The sequence below is a fragment of the Somniosus microcephalus genome, chromosome 32 (assembly GCF_052327205.1).
Source record: "Somniosus microcephalus isolate GS21.2 chromosome 32, FLI_Smic_1.0, whole genome shotgun sequence".
Classification (NCBI taxonomy): Eukaryota; Metazoa; Chordata; class Chondrichthyes; order Squaliformes; family Somniosidae; genus Somniosus; species Somniosus microcephalus.
This window is the reverse complement of record NC_141018.1, coordinates 25,187,778-25,206,741: the sequence shown is the minus strand read 5'-3', so window position 1 is coordinate 25,206,741 and position 18,964 is coordinate 25,187,778. Positions and strand designations below refer to the sequence as shown.

General features: G+C 46.3%; 1 protein-coding gene across 1 annotated transcript in view; it reads left to right on the top strand.

The window, feature by feature from the left end:
• The window catches only part of LOC147097342 (dual oxidase 2-like), a 145,559-nt gene extending 131,726 nt beyond the window's left edge, over window positions 1-13,833 (top strand). Inside the window, 3 exon segments of the mRNA XM_085972000.1 lie at window positions 6,362-6,517; window positions 8,932-9,060; window positions 12,475-13,833. Coding sequence (XP_085828126.1) covers window positions 6,362-6,517; window positions 8,932-9,060; window positions 12,475-12,597 — 408 coding nt within the window. The 3' untranslated portion in view covers window positions 12,598-13,833.
• Window positions 13,834-18,964: the final 5,131 nt, after the last annotated feature.

Sequence of the window (18,964 nt, the reverse complement as noted above, 5' to 3'; positions counted from 1 at the left end):
GAGTGGATCAGGAAAATAAATATGGACTGGCACTCCCTAAACGCAATAATGGGAGATTCCGGGAAAAAAGATGTCAAACCTGAACGATTGTCCAGAATATTGGATGAGGCTAAAGAGGTGTTCCAACAGGGACTGGGAACACTGAGAGGAATTAAGGCAAAAATCAAGATTGCAGAACATGCAAACCCAAAATTTTTCAAAGCCAGACCGGTACCGTATGCGATACGACCTGCTGTGGAAGCTGAGCTGGAAGGGCTGGAATGTTCAGGAGTACTGTCTAAGGTGGACTGGAGTGAGTGGGCCACGCCCATTGTTCCCGTCATGAAGCGTTCATCGAGTAACAAGCCAGGGGAACCGGGGAAGGTCCGCATCTGTGGAGACTTCAAGATCACAGTTAATCCGGTGCTTCACACGGTGCAATATCCGCTTCCGCGGATTGAGGATATCTTTGCTTCATTGTCTGGCGGGAAACGCTTCACCAAGATAGACCTGGCGCAAGCGTACTTACAGATGGAAGTTGAGGAAGAGTCGCGCCAGTATCTCACAATCAGCACGCACAGAGGCTTGTATCGATATAATAGACTGGTTTTTGGAGTGGCTTCGGCTCCGGCAATTTGGCAGAGGGCCATGGAGCAGGTGTTACAGGGAATTCCAAGCACTCAATGTTACTTGGACGATATCCTGATTACAGGAGATGACGATGAGGAACACCTTGCAAATTTGAAACTGGTGCTCACCAGGTTGAAAGAATATGGCCTTCGAGTTAATCGCCAGAAATGTGAGTTCTTTCAGAAACGGATCTCGCACTGTGGCCATGTCATTGACCAGGAGGGGCTGCACAAGTCACCTGACAAGATCGAAGCTGTTGTGAAGGCTCCCGCTCCGGAAAATGTATCCCAGTTGAGATCGTTCCTAGGGTTGATTAACTATTACCATAAGTTTCTGCCAAACCTATCCACGGTGCTGCACCCGCTGAATGCTCTTTTGCAGAAAGAAGTACCATGGAAGTGGAGCGAGGACTGTAAGAAGGCCTTTCGCAAAAGCAAGACATTGATCACCTCAGAGGAAGTGTTGGCTCACTTCAACCCAACGCTACCTATTCGTTTAGCTTGTGATGCTTCTCCTTATGGTATTGGAGCAGTACTCTCACACAAGTTGCCAAATGGCTCGGAAAGGCCAGTTGCATTTGCATCCACATCATTGACCTCCGCTGAGCGCAACTATGCTCAGGTAGATAGGGAGGCTCTCAGCCTGGTGTGGGGAGTAAAGAAGTTTCATCATTACCTGCAGGGCCAGAAGTTTACACTGCTGACAGACCACCAGCCGTTGGTATCCATATTCAACCCTAAAAAGGGCGTTTCCATTATGACAGCGCAAAGGCTACAAAGGTGGTCCCTTTTCCTAGGTAAGAAGTCACACAACACCAGGTTATAGTCCAACAGCTTTATTTGAAATCACAAGCTTTCGGAGCGCTGCTCCTTCTTCAGGTGAAGAAGGAGCAGCGCTCCGAAAGCTTGTGATTTCAAATAAAGCTGTTGGACTATAACCTGGTGTTGTGTGACTTCTTACATTTGTCCACCCCAGTCCAACTCCGGCATCTCCACACCTTTTCCTAGGGGCACACCAATATGACATAGAATACAAAGGAGCAAAACAGCATGGGAATGCTGACGGTTTATCACGCCTACCGTTGCCAACGGTAGAAGAGGCGCCTACAGTGGACCCAGTGGAGATGTTCCACTCAACCATAGTGGAATGTCTACCAGTAACAAATTCTACGATCGAAAAGGAAACAAGAAATGACCCGACTCTCTCATGAGTCTACGATTTAACGGTGAAGGGATGGCCAGCACATGGCGAACCACTGTTGCCAGCATTTTCGCAAAGAAGAGAACAGCTGTCAGTGTGCCGAGGAACCTTGATGTGTGGATCCAGAGTGGTGATTCCACCCAAACTCCAGCAAAAAGTGCTAAAGGAGCTTCACGAGGGGCATCTGGGTGGAGTGAAAATGAAGAACCTAGCCAGAGCGTTCGTGTGGTGGCCAGGTATCGATGGAGACATCAAAAAAATGACCAAGAGCTGTTTAGGATGCCAGAAGGTCCAAAACGCCCCACCGCAAGCTCCTCTGCATCCATGGGAGTGGCCCTCATCCCCATGGCAAAGGGTACATATCGACTTTGCTGGTCCATTTATGGACTCAATGTTCTTAATCGCGGTGGATGCACACTCCAAGTGGCCGGAGGTAATAAAGATGTCCTCCACCACCACGGAAAAAACCATCACAGTATTAAGGACCATATTTGCCAGGAATGGGCTGCCGGAACAGATCTGTTCTGATAATGGACCGCAATTTGTGTCCGAAGAATTCAGGAAGTTCTTGAAAAGCAATGAGGTAAAGCACTACACGTCCGCCCCATACCATCCCGCCACCAATGGATTAGCTGAAAGGTTTGTTCAGACCTTCAAGAAGGCCATAAAGGCCATGGGTAATGAAGACATAAATCTACAACATAAGGTAGATAACTTCTTGTTGGCGTACAGGAATGCAACACATGCGGTCACAAACCAAACTCCCGCCATGATGTCTTTCAATAGAAGACTAAGATGCCGGCTGGATTTGATCAAGCCAAACATCAGAAGGGACGTAGAGAACCGGCAATTTCAAGGCATGAATGAAAGGCCAACTAGAACCTTCCAGATAGGTCAACAAGTTTTGGCCCGGGACTACCGTACCGAGAAATGGCAGCCTGGAACTATTTGCACACGACTAGGACCGCTTATGTATACCGTGGACATTGGTGAAAGCATAATAAGGCGCCATGCTGACCAGATCATAGCGTCATCCGAAAAGGGACAACCTACACCACAACCTTTTACGCCTAATGATGAAGCAGAGATACCCATAGTATCTACCTCCGATCCGGTGATACTGGAACCAGATGAACCCGACACTGACATTCAAGCCGAATCGACCTTGCCAAAAGAACCTACTACACCACCGAAAACTACTACACCACCGAGGCGTTATCCGGACCGAGTCAGGAAGCCTCCAGAGAGACTGAATCTGTGAACTGTTTTTACATTAAGTTGTGTATATATGTTATGATGTTATGTTTAATGGGAAGATATGCTGTTAACCTAAAAAGGGAGGATTGTAGTGTATGTAACCGTTCCACCTTTAAGAGAACTATTTTAAGGGTTGCACTACTTTATCTTGGCTGCTGTATACTGTAATACCGGTGGTGACCACACCGGTATATAAGTGCTGTGTAATGATTTATTGGGCAGTTCCGCCCTGACCTTCAACTAGTAAAGACCTGTTAAAGTTTACTCTTGTGGTCTGTGTAGTAATTCTCAATATAACACACAGACTTAACACCAACCATCTTCAGCTGCTTCATCAATGACCTTCCCTCCATCATAAGGTCAGAAGTGGGGATGTTCGCTGATGATTGCACAGTGTTTAGTTTCATTCGCAACTCCTCAGATAATGAAGCAGTCCATGCCAGAATTTAGCAAGACCTGGATGACGTTCAGGCTTGGGCTGATAAGTGGCAGGTAACATTCACATCACACAAGTGCCAGGCAATGACTACCTCCAACAAACGAGAGTCTAACCACCGCCCCATGACATTCACCGGCATTACCATCGCCGAATCCCCCACCATCAATATCCTGGGTGGTCACCATTGACCAGAAACTTAACTGGACCAGCCACATAAATACTGTGGCTACAAGAACAGGTCAGAGGCTGGGGATTCTGCGGTGAGTGTCTCACCTGACTCCCCAAAGTCTTTCCACCATCTACAAGGCACAAGTCAGGAGTGTGATGGAATACTCTCCACTTACCTGGATGAATCCAGCTCCAACACCACTCAAGAAGCTCAACACTATCCAGCACAAAGCAGCCCGTTTGATTGGCACCCCATCACCACCCTAAACATTCACTCCCTCCACCACCGGCGTACCGTGGCTGCAGTGTGTACCATCTACAAGATGCACTGCAGCAACTCGCCAAGGCTTCTTCGGCAGTACCTCCCAAACCCGCAACCTCTTCCACCTAGAAGGACAAGGGCAGCAGGCACATGGGAACACCACCACCTCCAAGTTCCCCTCCAAATCACACACCATCCTGCCTTGGAAATATATCGCTGTTCCTTCATTGCCGCTGGGTCAAAATCCTGGAACTTCCTCCCTAACAGCACTGTGGGAGTACCTTCACCACACGGACTGCAGCGGTTCAAGAAGGCGGCTCACCACCACCTTCTCAAGGGCAACTAGGGATGGGCAATAAATGTTGGCCTTGCCAGTGATGCCCACATCCCAGGAACAAATAATAAAAAGTGATAAAGCATATGATAATACATTACATAGCTCAACACCACACCAATAGTTCCCTCACTTAAGGATCAAAAGAAGAGATTAGTGCTGATAAAACAATGGTGATTATTGTTGCGAAAGACACATCACAGTGCAGACTTTGTACTTCATTATTGAACTGATCCAGTTGCAACCTTAGCATAGCTGAGCCCATTATATTCTCACATTGCTCCTCCATGTATGACATTAAACATGCTTTCACAAAATGAGGAAGCAACATATCTAATAACAAGCAAATTTATTGAAATATTTGTTCGGTTGCTTCCTTGTAATTGATAGCTCTATTGTGTGAACTGCTTTGAAAATATTTCCAAGAACAGGGATTATATTTTGTTTCATTGAAAGGCACATGCTGATGATTCCTCCCTTGCGCAGGTATGATGTGCGGGTTCTTAGAACCTGAGGAACATAAATCTCTCCTATCTGGCGACAATCCAATATGGTTTTCTTTCTTCTGAGAATTTACGAGTTCACAGCAGCCAAGCAATAACTAACTAATTCACTGGAACCTGGTACAAAGCTGCATTTTATCGTGATCTTTGCACTGTTTCCTCATTTAGTAACCTGAGGCTGCTTCCAGAAGTACCCAGCGAATGACACAAAGATAGGTAGGAAAGTAAATTGTGAAGAGGACATAAGGAGGCTACAAAGGGATATAGATAGGTTAAGTGAGTGGGCAAAGTTCTGGCAAATGGAGTATAATGTGGGAAAATGTGAAGCATATGGTGAGAGATTGCAGAGCTCTGAGATGCAGAGGGATCTGGGTGTCCTAGTGCATGAATCGCAAAAGGTTACTATGCAGGTACAGCAAGAAATTAGGAAAGCTAATAGAATGTTATCGTTTATTGCGAGGGGAATTGAATACAAAATTAGGGAGGTTATGCTTCAATTATACAAGGCATTGGTGAGACCACATCTGGAGTACTGTGTACAGTATTGGTCTCCTTATTTAAGGAAGGATGTAAATGCGTTGGAAGCAGTTCAGAGAAGGTTTACTAGACTAATACCTGGAATGGGCGGGTTGTCTTATGAGGAAAGGTTGGACAGGCTAGGCTTGTATCCGCTGGAGTTTAGAAGAGTAAGAGGTGACTTGATTGAAACATATAAGATCCTGAGGGGTCTGGACAGGCTGGATGTGGAGAGGATGTTTCCTCTTGTGGGAGAATCTAGAACTAGGGGTCACTGTTTAAAAATAAGGGGTCGCCCATTTAAGACAGAGATGAGGAGAAATTTTTCTCAGAGGGTCGTGAGTCTTTGGAACTCTCTTCCTCAGAGGGCGGCGGAAGCAGAGTCTTTGAATATTTTTAAGGCAGAGGTAGATAGATTCTTGATAAGCAAGGGGGTGAAAGGTTATCGGGGTAGGCGGGAATGTGGAGTAATCGGATCAGCCATGATCTTATTGAATGGCGGAACAGGCTCGAGGGGCCGAGTGGCCTACTCCTGCTCCTAATTCGTATGATCTGAAACCTGGGTCTTTCACTTTCTCTCCCGATGGAGTGTGTGGACCCAGGGATTAACAATGATCCCACTTGTGGTAATGTTACTAGATTAAGGGCTGGGCTTCCCTCTGGGTGGGTTAACCACTTTTTCCCCACAGCCCTGCAATTGTTTTTCCCTTTTCAAGTGTATATCCAATTCCCCATTGAAAGCTTGAGCGCGGCCCATGAGTTTCTGTCTCTTCACATTATGGCCTGAAATTTGAGGGCAGCGCCATGCAATCTCCCAATATGAGTGGGCTGCAGGCGTAGCAGCCCATTGGCTACCCGAGTTTGGAGAATTAGCCCTTAGCACCATACACAGAGCCTATTCCTGCATCAGTATGAAATACCCAGAACTTTGAGGTCTGGAGGAAGCTCTCCATTCTTGGAGGTTCTTACCTGTGGGATGAATATTTATGCTAATTCCTTATTTACCCACATTTATATGTTGTGCAATTCTTTTTTTCTCCCTCTAATAACTTCATAAAACTCCTCATTGCCAGGTCTATTTTATCTGGGTGACCCGGACACAGAGGCAGTTTGAGTGGCTGGAGGACATCATCCGTGAAATTGAAGAGACTGTTAAAAATTCCCTGGTGTCTGTCCATATCTACATCACACAGTTAGCGGAGAAGTTCGACCTGAGGGCTACCATGCTTGTAAGCAAACAGTTGGGTCTTGAAATTTTGACGGCAGTGGTTTGGGACAGGGAACTTTAGAATTTTAACCCCTCCCACGCACCATTCTTGACTCCATCCCCTGTCTTAGCTCATCTACTGCTGAAACCCTTGACGTAAGAAAACTACTAGGCACTTGGTCTGAGTATTAAACAAGGCTTTAATCAACTGTTTCACAACATGGAGATCTAGATGTGTCTTTCACTAGTTCCTGTTAAAGAATGTCCTGAGCAAGCTGGGCCCATGCCCGAGTATTTATACTCTCCCTGGACAGCGCCACCAGCAGGCCGCCCAGTATTATTTCATGTCATTTCCACATGAATGACAAGAATAGACGCAGTCGTTTGGATCTCTGTTGGAGGCCGGAAGGCACGTCTCCCGGACCGTGTTTTCCGACCTCCAACGGAGAGCCAAACGACTGCGTCTATTTTTAGTCTGATTAATTCGGTAGAAGGAAGCCGCCGGACTTCCAATCTTTCAGGCGGGAAAAATGACATGAATCTTGTCATTCATGTAGGAATGACTTATGAAGTAATACTGGGCGGCCTGCTGGTGGCGCTGTCCAGGGAGAGTATAAATACTCGGGCATGGGGCCCAGCTTGCTCAGGACATTCTTTAACAGGAACTAGTGAAGGACACAACTAGATCTCCATGTTGGAAAAACAGTTGATTAAATTGACGTAAGAAAACGACTAGGCACTTGGTCTGAGTATTAAACAAGGCTTTAATCAACTGTTTTTCAACATGGAGATCTAGTTGTGTCCTTCACTAGTTCCTGTTAAAGAATGTCCTGAGCAAGCTGGGCCCATGCCCAAGTATTTATACTCTCCCTGGACAGCGCCACCAGCAGGCCGCCCAGTATTATTTCACAAGTCATTTCCACATGAATGACAAGATTCATGTCAGCCCTCATCCATGCCTTTGTTACTTCTAGACTTGGCTATTCCAACGTTCTCCTGGCCAACCTCCCATTTCCACCCTTCACAAACTTAAGCTCATCCAAAACTCTATGCCTGTATCCTAACTTGGACCAAGTCCCGTTCGCCCATCACCCCTGTACTCACTGACCTACATTGGCTCCCGGTGCAGCAACACCTCAATTTTAAAATTCTCATTCTTGTTTTCAAAATCCCTCCATGGCCTCGCCTCTCCCTATCTCTATAACCCCCTCCAGCCCCACAGCCCTCCAAGATATCTTCACTCCTCCAATTCTGGCATCTTGCACATCCCTGATTTTAATCGCTCCACCATTGGCGGCCGTGCCATCAGCTGCCGAGGCCCTAAACTTGAAATTCCCTTTCTAAACCTCTCCACCTCTCTCAATCTCTTTCTGCCTTTAAGACGCTCCTTAAAACCTACCTTTCCTGTCCTAATACCTCCTTATGTGGTTTGATGTCAAATTTTGTTTGATAACGCTCCTATGAAGCACCTTGGGACGGTTTACTACGTTGAAGGTGCTATATAAATGTAAATAGCTGTTCTTAAAATCCTGGCCTTGGAGGCCAACCTGGTGCATTTTTGTTTTGTGATAGCCACTAAACTGCATGTGCCGCAATTGAATTTTACCATGCATTTCAGAAGGCAATTGACTCTGCAAAGTGCTCAGACGTTTCAATGCGAAAGGTACTGCACGGATGCGAGTATTTTCATTATTTATATTACCTATAAAAACACAAACATAAGCAAAATACCAGAATTTAGGTCTTAAGTAGATTAATGCTGGTTTAGTTTGGACATATTTTCACACACAGCCATCTGAAAAAATACCCACGGTGAAACAGCCTGTTCACCTGCGAGATGTAGCTGTAAAAAGCTCAACTATCAAATCCGTGTGACTGTTCCTAAGCATATTACTGTAGAAGACTGACTCCATGCTCAAGTGGCATTTGCAGCAAAGGTACCCGGGGTCGGGTTTGCTATTTTGGTTCTGGCAGTGAGCTCTGTACGCTTGTGTCGGCCAGAAAAGCACTTTCGACAGTGCTGGACTGTACAGACCTTTTATTTGACATCAGGGATGGTCCACAGCCAGACAAAGCACTTTTGAATAAATGTGGCATGTACAGATCTTGGAGGCACACAGTTGGCGCAGCTTTGAAGTGCCTGTGCTGATTATCAACAGGGCGTAGTCAGCACCAAGTGAACCCATTACTATAGCAAAATATTGCGGATGCTGGAAATCTGAAATAACAACAGAAAATGCTGGAAATACTCGGCGGGCCAGGCAGCATCCGTGGAGAGAGAAACAGAGTTAACGTTTCAGGTCTGGGGCCTTTCATGAGAACTGGGAAAAAGCTGGAGATGTAACAGATATTAAATCCATTACTAATTGCATTTTCCTTCTGACCATGTTCCTGTACAGCAGTAAAATGTAAAGTCTTTTGTGTTTCTTGCTTTAGTACATTTGCGAACGTCACTTTCAGAAGGTGTCAAACCATAGCTTATTCACCGGACTTCACGCCATCACGCACTTTGGACGTCCCCAATTTGTCCCTTTCTTTAACTCGCTCATGGAAGTGCACCCTGAGGCGAGTGGGGACATGCAGCTATATTTCGCACTGCTGAAAAGTATCCGATCTTCACTGTGGCCAACACTGCCATCTCTCATCAATTTGTGAAGGCACAATCTTGAGACGGCAGTCCTTACATGGATTTATAAATTTGTTCTGGTGCGAGGCATGCTGAGAGTATGTGATAAGTGTCTCAGAATTTGTAGCATATGAACCGATAGCTTTGTGCCATTGTTGGTTGGTAGTGTGGGTTCTGAAACGACATTAACATGGCCTGGCCCTTTCAGGACACTGCTCAACTACTCCCTGTGGAGAAGTGCTCTAAATGGGTCATCCAGAGGTCAATGAGAACCTAATTACTGTTACGTTAGGGGCATTTGTCTGCATATTGAGGAAAGGCTTGGCTATCAAGGCCAGCAGCAACACATAGGAAATGATTGATTTGCTTTCTTTTTTTAATCTACATTTTTTAAGATTGTCCAATTGTGATTTGTTACATGAATATGGTATTTGAGACAATCATAGAATCATAGAAATTTACGGCACAGGAGGAGGCCATTCGGCTCACCGTGTCCGTGCCGGCTGAAAAAGAGCCATCCAACCTAATCCCACTTTCCAGCTCTTGGTCCGTAGCCCTGTAGGTTACGGCACTTCAAGTGCATATCCAAGTACTTTTTAAATGCGATGAGGGCTTGCAGGAGTGAAACTTTCACTTAAGTGTGACGGATTACTTGGACACGAGGCTTGTATTATATATGATATATAGATACAGGAAACTCTTTTTTATCCGGCACCGACGGGACCGGCGTGGTGCCGGTTTATCAAAAAGTCCGGATTACAGAGAGGTGTAGTAAAAGGTACGAGAGCTCCGTACACAGCAACAAATCCAGGCTTCCCTGTTGCTTAGCAACAGGTGCAGGAACCCCGGCCACAAGATCCAGGCATCCCTGTTGCTTAGCAACAGGTGCAGGAACCCCAGCCACAGATCCAGGAACGGCCACTAATATGAAGTAAAACTTACCTGAACCTACTCCTGAATTTTGCTGGTTAACAGAGATTTCCGGTTATTTAGGTGCCGGTAAATCGAGAGTTTCCTGTATATATTAGACTTAGGGCTAAAAATTCAGTTTGGGGCACCAAGCTTGCCTGGGCGCCGGAATTACCGCTGCGAGCGGAGCCACTTGCGCCATCGGGATATTCAGTTTCTGCGCCCCAAATGGAAGCGGGCCGCTAAACGAGGCTTCCCGCGCCCCGCTTGGGGCGCTGAAACTGAATATCGGCGCGCAAAGTGCCGCAGCGCCACCCGCTGCGGCACGGCACGCTGCGGTACTGCAGGCCTTCCTCCCACTGTTAAGGGAGAGGTGCCTGCAACAGCGCGATCCCCGCTCGCGAGTGCCGGCAAATGAGCCCGGCACCAAGGAGAAGTGCCGGGCTCTCGGGAAACAGCCGGCAATGCCGCGGGGGGTGGGGGGTGTAGGAGGCCGGGGACGGAGGTGCGGGCAGGCGGCCGCCGAAAAAGCGGCCGGCCGCACCTCCACCTTAACTAGCGCCACTACCGCCACAGGTAGGCCCCTGTGTACCGGTCGCTATTTGCGGCCGGCGCGGAAGAGGCGGGCGCAACCTAATATGGCGTTCGGGGCGGTAGTGGGGCGCTGCGCACACCGATGACGTCATTGGTGGCGGCGCAGCGCTACAGGCTAACGCCGCCATTAGCGCCCCGCTAAATATCGCAGTGGTTGTGGCCAGTGGCGCTAAAGCCTCTGAGTGGCCTCTTTGGGCGTAAACTGGTGGCGCAGGCCACTGAATTTCTAGGCCTTATTGTTTAACTTGTCAATCTCTTTATTCATCAAACTTTTATGACTGCAACTTAATTTTTAATACCCAGTTCAATAACCAACATAAAACAGAGATAGGCAGCAATACATTCCTGCCTTCTCCAGTACAAAGGTTTTATTCCAGAAACAAAAGTAATAACACCAGAAGAGGACAGTCAGTTACCCATTTTTGGATCATCTACTAGTGAGTGCAATTGATATTCAGCTGGGTTATGCGCCCCTAAAACAGAGGCAGAGGTTTCTGCACATTTTCTGCTGTCACCCTCCCAGCAATGTTGCTTAACTTTAACAAAATTTCAGGCGACAGGTGAAGGTCCAAGGCCCATAGCACAGGACACCACCAAGGTTCAAAAGAATAGGACAGAAGATGTGGTGTCCTAACTCCCACCAAGTCCTGTTCACTCATCACCTCTGTGCTTGCTGATCTGCACTGGCTCCCGGTCCGGCAACGCCTCGATTTTAAAATTCTCATTCTTGTTTTCAGATCCTTCCATGCCTTCACCCCTCCCTGTCTCTGTAATCTCCTCCAGCCCTACAACCCTCCGAGATATCTGCGCTCCTCCAATTCTGGCCTCTTGTGCATCCCCAATTTTAATCGCTCCGCCATTGGTGGCCGTGCCCTCAGCTGCCAAGGCCCTAAGCTCTGGAATTCCCTCCCTAAACCTCTCCGCCTCTCCGCCTCGCTACCTCTCTTTCCTCCTTTAAGACGGTCCTTAAAACCTACCTCTTTGACCAAGCTTTTGGTCATCTGTCCTCATATCTCCTTACTTGGCTCGGTGTCAAATTTTGTTTTAGAACGCTCCTGTGAAGCGCCTTGGTATGTTGTAGTACGTTGAAGGCGCTATATAAATGCAAGTTGTTGTCATGCTTCAAAGAAAGAAAGATATTGTTATGCCAAGCTTGATTTTTAAAAAGCCCATAGAGCAAAGGAAGACCGAGGGAAGTAAGGAGTTCTACAACTTTGAGAGCTCAAAAAATTACATAGAGTTTACAGCACAGAAACAGGCCATTCAGCCCAACTGGACTGTGCCGGTGTTTATGCTCCACATGAGCCTCCTCCCAGCCGTCTTCATCTCACCCTACCAGCATAACCTTCTATTCCTTTCTACCTCATGCATCTATCTAGCTTCCCCTTAAATGCATCAATGCTAGTCGCCTCAACTATTCCCTGTGGTAGCGACTTCCATGATCTAACCACTCTCTGGGTAAAGAAGTTTCTCCTGAATTTCCTATTGAATTTATTAGTGACTACCTTATATTGACGACTCCTAGTTTTGATCTCCCCCAAAAAGAATGAGTTATTGCAGGAGATGTTGTATTGAGTCATGACGTCAACACAGTGATGATACAGGAAGGTGAACAAGCCTGCAGGGTGTGTATTGGGAGCTTGGGAGACCAAGAAAAGAAAGTTTCAGAGGAACGATATTACTATTAATAAAACCGATGTAAAAAGTTGCAATAAAGAGAGAGGGGTTAGAGGTGAGAGAAAGATTAACAAGCAGATGACAATCTTTTTGTATCCTGTCCAGGGTTGGTGAGGGAGGTGTGAAATCTTACCCATTGTGAAATAATCGTTTTGTTCATTCTCGATGAACAGGTTACTAAGATCGGGGTGTTTAGCTGTGGACCCCCTGGGATGACCAACAACGTAGAGAAAGCCTGCAAGCAAATGAACAAACGCCATCAAATCCAATTTAATCATCACTACGAGAACTTCTAGCCTTGCGACAAATTAGAAAACTGCTCGCTCGCATTTGGAAATGCCCAGTTTTGTAAACTTGTAAAGAAGGACTATTTTGCGAATCTTGGAAATGCTTGTCTCTTTCGCTCACATTGAGCACAAATAACAGTGTATTTGTTATTTTTCTGTGTGCGCCTAATCTTGTCATGTGATCTGTAAATCTGCTGTAACTCTTCTGAAAGTTATTTTTCAATTGTAAGGATCGGTAAAGAAAAAAAGTGAACGGCCCAGAATTTGCGGAAAAAATAATGGCGCGTGAACGATGCACGCCGTTATTAATGTGCGAATCGGCCAGCATGGAAGGGATCGTCTGTGAATCGCGAATCGCCACAAGTTGCAAGTCAAGATCTGGCACAAAATGCACCTCTTTGTTTCTGACTAAAGTAAATTGGACAGAGTAATGCTGTTATCCCTTAGTGCTGCTCCTACTGATGTAGAGTCCACAATGCACCCATTCAGATGAAGTCTGTTCACTTGCCCACTGTCGGCTAAACTTTGCGCCCGGCCAATATTAGCGCCCCAAAATGGGCGATACCGAATTTTTCCCCCATGATGCGTATGAATGAAGCACTATTCCGAATTTCGTTAGGAAGCTTTGGAGGAAGATAGAGCATTTTTGTAGCCGGCGTGCATTCTTCCTCGAACGGACCACGATTGAAACCTCATAAAAAGGCTACACGTGAAGCAAGTAACGTGCAGTATTATCATTGTGGCCTCAACACAAACACTGAACCGGTAATACAGGAAACTCTTTTTTATCCGGCACCGATGAAACCGGCGCGGTGCCGGTTGATCAAAAAGTCCAGATTACAGAGAGGTATACTTACCAAGGTACGAGAGCCCCGTACACGGCCACAGATCCAGGAACCCCGGTTACACGGCCACTAATATATAGTAAAACTTACCTGAACCTACTCCTGAATTTTGCCGGTTAAGAGAGAGTTTCCTGTAATTTGATTATGTTTAGGAAAGTAGAAGGAAAATGAAAATAACGTGCTTCATGCGTTGTGTCCATTTCAAACGCAGGATAAATAAGCAATAATATGATGCAATCAAGGAAATAAGGCAAAGAGAAAGAAATTTGTAGTCTACTCTTAATTTAAAGTTGCTTAACTAAAATTATCTGATAATTCAATTCTGATTAGCACTACCTTTTGTGTTACTGTATATACATTGCTCAATTCAAATTATTGATTAATTAAATTATTTTAGTGCAGACAATTACTTTGAATTATTAGTATTGTTACTGAACTGAAGCACATTCTCACTCAGACTACATGATCAATCATTCACTTTAATGAGGAAAGTTGAGTGTCAAGGAGGAGATTAGAGCAACATATAATTTTAGATAATATTTGCTATAGGCTAGTACATTCCGCACAGCCGAAATATGATCATCGTTTTAACTATAAGTTTGATGGAACTATAGGCCATGATTTTACCAACCGTGGCGACTTCTGTTTTGAATATACCCAATGACTGAGCCTCCACTGCCCTCTGGGGTAGAGAATTCCAAAGATTCACCACCCTCTGAGTGAAGAAATTTCTTCTCATCTCAGTCCTGAATGCCCTACCCTTTATCCTGGGGCTGTGGCCCCTGGTTCTAGACTCCCCAGCCAAGGGAAACATTCTCCCAGCATCCATCCTATCAAGCCCTGTAATAATTTTGTATGCTTCAATGAGATCCCCTCTCATTCTTCTGAATTCAAGAGAATACAGGCCTAGTTTACTCAATCCCTTGTACGACAGTCCCACCATCCCAGGAATCAATCTTATGAACCTTCGTTGCACTCCCTCTATGGCAAGTACATCCTTCCTTAGGTAAGGAGACCAAAATTGTACACAGTACTCCAGGTGTGGTCTCACCAAGGCCCTATATAATTGGAGTAAGACTTCTTTACTCCTGTACTCAAATCCTCTTGTAATGAAGGCCAGCATACCATTTGCCTTCCTAATGGCTTGCTGCACCTGCACATTCACTTTTAGTGACTCATGTACAAGGACACCCAGGTCCCTTTGAGCATCTGCATTCCCCAATCTTTCACCATTTAGGAAATACTCTGCCTGTCTGTTTTTTCTACCAAAGTGGAAAACTTCACATTTATCCACATTATATTCCATCTGCCATGTTCTCGTCCACTCACTGAGCCTGTCGAGATCCCCTTGAAGTAGAACTGGATTCAGTTTGGGTGGAGCCAAGAAACAGCAAAGGGCGGAAAACATTGGTGGGAGTTGTGTATAGGCCACTGTTAGATTCGAAACCGGGGAAACTCTAGACTGAGACGGAATTGAGAATAAAGTAAAAGTTTTATTAGTAAATAGCTAAAAAGCTTGTGCACAAGGGAGAGAGGCTGATTTCCCCAGAATTGAACCTTTCCTCTCAATGAAATACAATCTACAAGCCTTGATATACCTTTCGATAGGTAACGCCCATTAGGTTGCAAAAGTAGGCGTACACATACAAACAGCATCACTACCGTCACTCCCTTATTGGTTGGCGTGATTAGTCACTCAATGTCGGGAGCCGCCCTGAAGTGTTCTGACATACAGCATAACAGTTTCTAGCTTCTGTGAGCAAGGTCGCTTAATTCTTGAGATGATAAACAATGTCCGCTTTTGGTTGCGAGCAGACATTACAAAGGAAGATAAGGTGTTTGAGGCAGAGATAGAAATGGCCGACTCCCTATGAAGTTCAGTTCCCCTTATCTCTCAGAAGGCCAGCTGCATTAAACACTGCTTCTGGAACACTGATAACAACAAAGGCAGAGACTAAGAGTCTAGTAAATATGTTATTCCTACAGTACTTGGTTAAGAGGGTTAATATGATGGTCAAGTATCCCATCATGCTTCGCAGCTACCTAAATGCTACATGTTCATTTTATATATATTTCCTAATACGTGAAGCTAAACATCCTTTGAATGGTTTCTAGTACTACAGCCCTCCTTACAGCTTTGGTCAATATATTTAAAGACTAGAGGATTCAGGCTTTGATTCACAGGCCTATTTTTGCAATCCAACACCACCAAACAGCAGTGCTAATGTAGGGCACAGTATCAATCAAGAAATTAGAAGTGCATGTAACAAGGGCAATACGGTAATCATGGGGGACTTTAATCTACATATTGACCAGGCAAATCACATTACCACTAATGGTGTGGAGGACGAATTCTTGGAATGCATGCGAGATGGTTTCTTGGATCAGTATGTGGAGGAACCAACCAGGGAACAGGCTATTCTGGATCTGGTACTGTGTAATGAGAAATGGCTCATCAATAATCTTGTGGGAAAGGGGCCTTTAGGGACAAGTGACCATAATATGATTGAATTTTACATTAAGTTTGAGAGTGATGTAGTCCAATCTGAAACTAAGGTCTTCAATCTAAACAGAGGAAACTACAAGGGTATGAGGGACAAGTTGGCCATGGTAGATTGGGAGGCTACACTAAAAGGTATGAAGGTTGTAGTGTATGTACCTTTAAGAGGAACTATGTTTTTGAAGCCCCTGTATACTGTAGTACCAGTAGTGACCACTCGGGTATATAACATAGGAACATAGAAGATAGGAGCAGGAGTAGGCCATTCAGCCCTTCGAGCCCGCTCCGCCATTCAACGAGATCATGGCTGATCATCCAAACCCTAGCACCCGGTCCCTACACTGACAGCCACTCCACCCAAGCCCTATCCCCGTAACCCCATAACCCCACGTATTTAATCCCCCCTAACACTAAGGGCCAATTTTTATCATGGCCAATCAACCTAACCCGCACATCTTTGGACTGTGGGAGGAAACCAGAGCACCCGGAGAAAACCCACGCAAACACGGGGAGAATGTGCAAACTCCACACAGACAGTCACCCGAGGCCGGATTTGAACCCGGGTCCCTGGCGCTGTGAGGCAACAGTGCTAACCACTATGCCACCGTGCTGCCTGCATTCCGTGTCTCCATTACCACATGGATCTAACAAAGGTGGACATACAATGGCTAACATTCAAGGAAATAATGCATAATTTACAAAAAACATATATTCCTCTAGGGCATAAAAACCCAAAAGGAAAAGTGATCCAACCATGGCTAACAAAAGAAATTCTTCTTCTTCTTAGGCAGTCCCTCGAGAACTGAGGATGACTTGCTTCCACATTAAAAATTAGTTCTCAGGTGACTGATGAGTCCAATGCAGGACCTACAGTCTCTGTCACAGGTGGGGCAGACGGTGGCTAAAGGAGCGGGTGGGTGGGGTGCTTGGGTTGACGTGCGCTCCTTGCGTTGCCTGCGCTTGGCTTCCGCTTGCTCCCGGTGAAGAGACTCAAGGTGTTCGGCGCCTTCCCAGATGCTTCTACTCCAGTTTGTGCGGTCTTGGGCCAAGGATTCCCAGATGTCGGTGGGGATGTTACACTTTTTCAAGGAGGCTTTGAGGGTGTCCTTGAAGTGTTTCCTCTGCCCACCTGGGGCTCTCTTGCCATGTCGGAGCTCCGAGTAGAGCGCGTGTTTTGGGAGTCTCGTATCGGGCATGCGGACGATGTGACCCGTCCATTGGAGCTGATCGAGCGTGTTCAAAGCTTCTACGCTGGGGATGTTGGCCTGAGCGAGAACACTGACGTTGGTGCACCTATCCTGCCAATGGATTTGCAGGATCTTGCGGAGGCAGCGTTGGTGGTACCTCTCCAGTGCTTTGAGGTTCCTGCTGTACATGGTCCATGTCTCTGAGGCATAAAGCAGGGCAGGTATCACAGCTGCTATGTAGACCATGAGCTCAAGTGCCGGGTTTGAGGCCCTGGTCTTCAAACACTCTCTTCCTCAGGCGACTGAAGGCTGCACTGGCACACTGAAGGCGGTGTTGGACTTCGTCATCGACGTCTGCCCTTGTTGACAGTAGGCTCCTGAGGTATGGAAAGTGGTCCACGTTGTCCAAGGCCTTGTCGTGGATTTTGATAATCGGGGGGCAGTACTGTGTGGCAGGGGCAGGTTGGTAGAGGACCTTTGTCTTACGGATGTTTAGTGTAAAAGATATTAAAGCTAGTATTAAGTCAAAGGAGGAAGCTTATAAAGTTGCCAGAAAAAGTAGTCAGCCTGAGGATTGGGATCTTTTTAGAAATCAGCAAAGGGGGAACCAAGAAATTGATAAAGAAAGGGAACAAACTAGCGAAAAATATAAAAACGGATTGTAAAAGCTTCGAAAGGTATGTGAAAAGGAAAAGACTGGCAAAGGTAAATGTAGGTCCTTTACAGTCAGAGACAGGATAATTTATAATGAGGAATGAGGAAATGGCAGAGAAATTAAATAAATACTTTGGCCTAGAAATTCAGTTGGCTGCGCCCGCTGTTAGTGCCTTAGGAGGAGTAGATCTCGAGCGCTAGGCGCTTAGCGCCCGGGCGCAGCGTGATCTGCGCCCCAACTTCAGTAGACATTTAGCGCCGGCGCAAAGTCATTGCGTGCGCTCATCTGCGCGCGCAGATCATGACGCCATTTCGTCGTGCAACGCCGTTTGTGCACCCGGAACCGGAACTTCACTCGCGCCGCCCCATTGTGCGCAAATTAAAGGGCACTCCTGCAGTAGAAAAGGCAGCCGTTTTGCAACGACGGAGGAGGAGGAGGAGGAGGAGGAGGAAGAGGAGGAGGAGGAGGAGGAGGAGGAGGAGGAGGAGGAGGAGGAGGAGGAGGAGGAGGAGGAGGAGGAGGAGGAGGAGGAGGAGGAGGAACAAACTGATGGAGAGAAGCCCTCCCCACAAACACACTAGTCTCGGCCTGTCAAAAACACATCCACCCCCTTTAAGAGCTCACCGGAGCCAGAGTGTCTGCCGGCAATCAGCAGCTCACCGCACCTGCCCTGCGCCCAACTTCCGGTGTTAGCGCCCCGGGCTGCCGGCTTAGCGCCTAATGATAGTCATGCATCGCCTGTTTTAGCGCAGCAGCAACCTCTTAGGGCGATGCAACTGAATATCGGCGAAGGGGGCTCAACGTTGCACCGGGCGCAAACTTTAGCGGCCGCCCGACTTTACCGCCCCAAAAGTGGCTATACTGAATTTCTAGGCCTTTGTTTCTGTCTTCAAGGAAGAGGACACAAAAAACCTCCCAGAAATACGAGAAAACCAAGGGTGTGGCGAGAATGAGGAACTTAAAGAAATTATTATTAGTAAAAAAACAGTACTAGCAAAATTAATGAGACTAAAAGTCAATAAATCCCAAGGACCGGATGACCTACATCTATTAGTAAAAAAACAGTACTAGCAAAAGTAATGAGACTAAAAGTCGATAAATCCCAAGGACCGGATGACCTACATCCTAGGGTTTTGAAAAAGGTGGCCATTGGGATAGAGGACGCATTGGTTGTCATCTTCCAAAATTC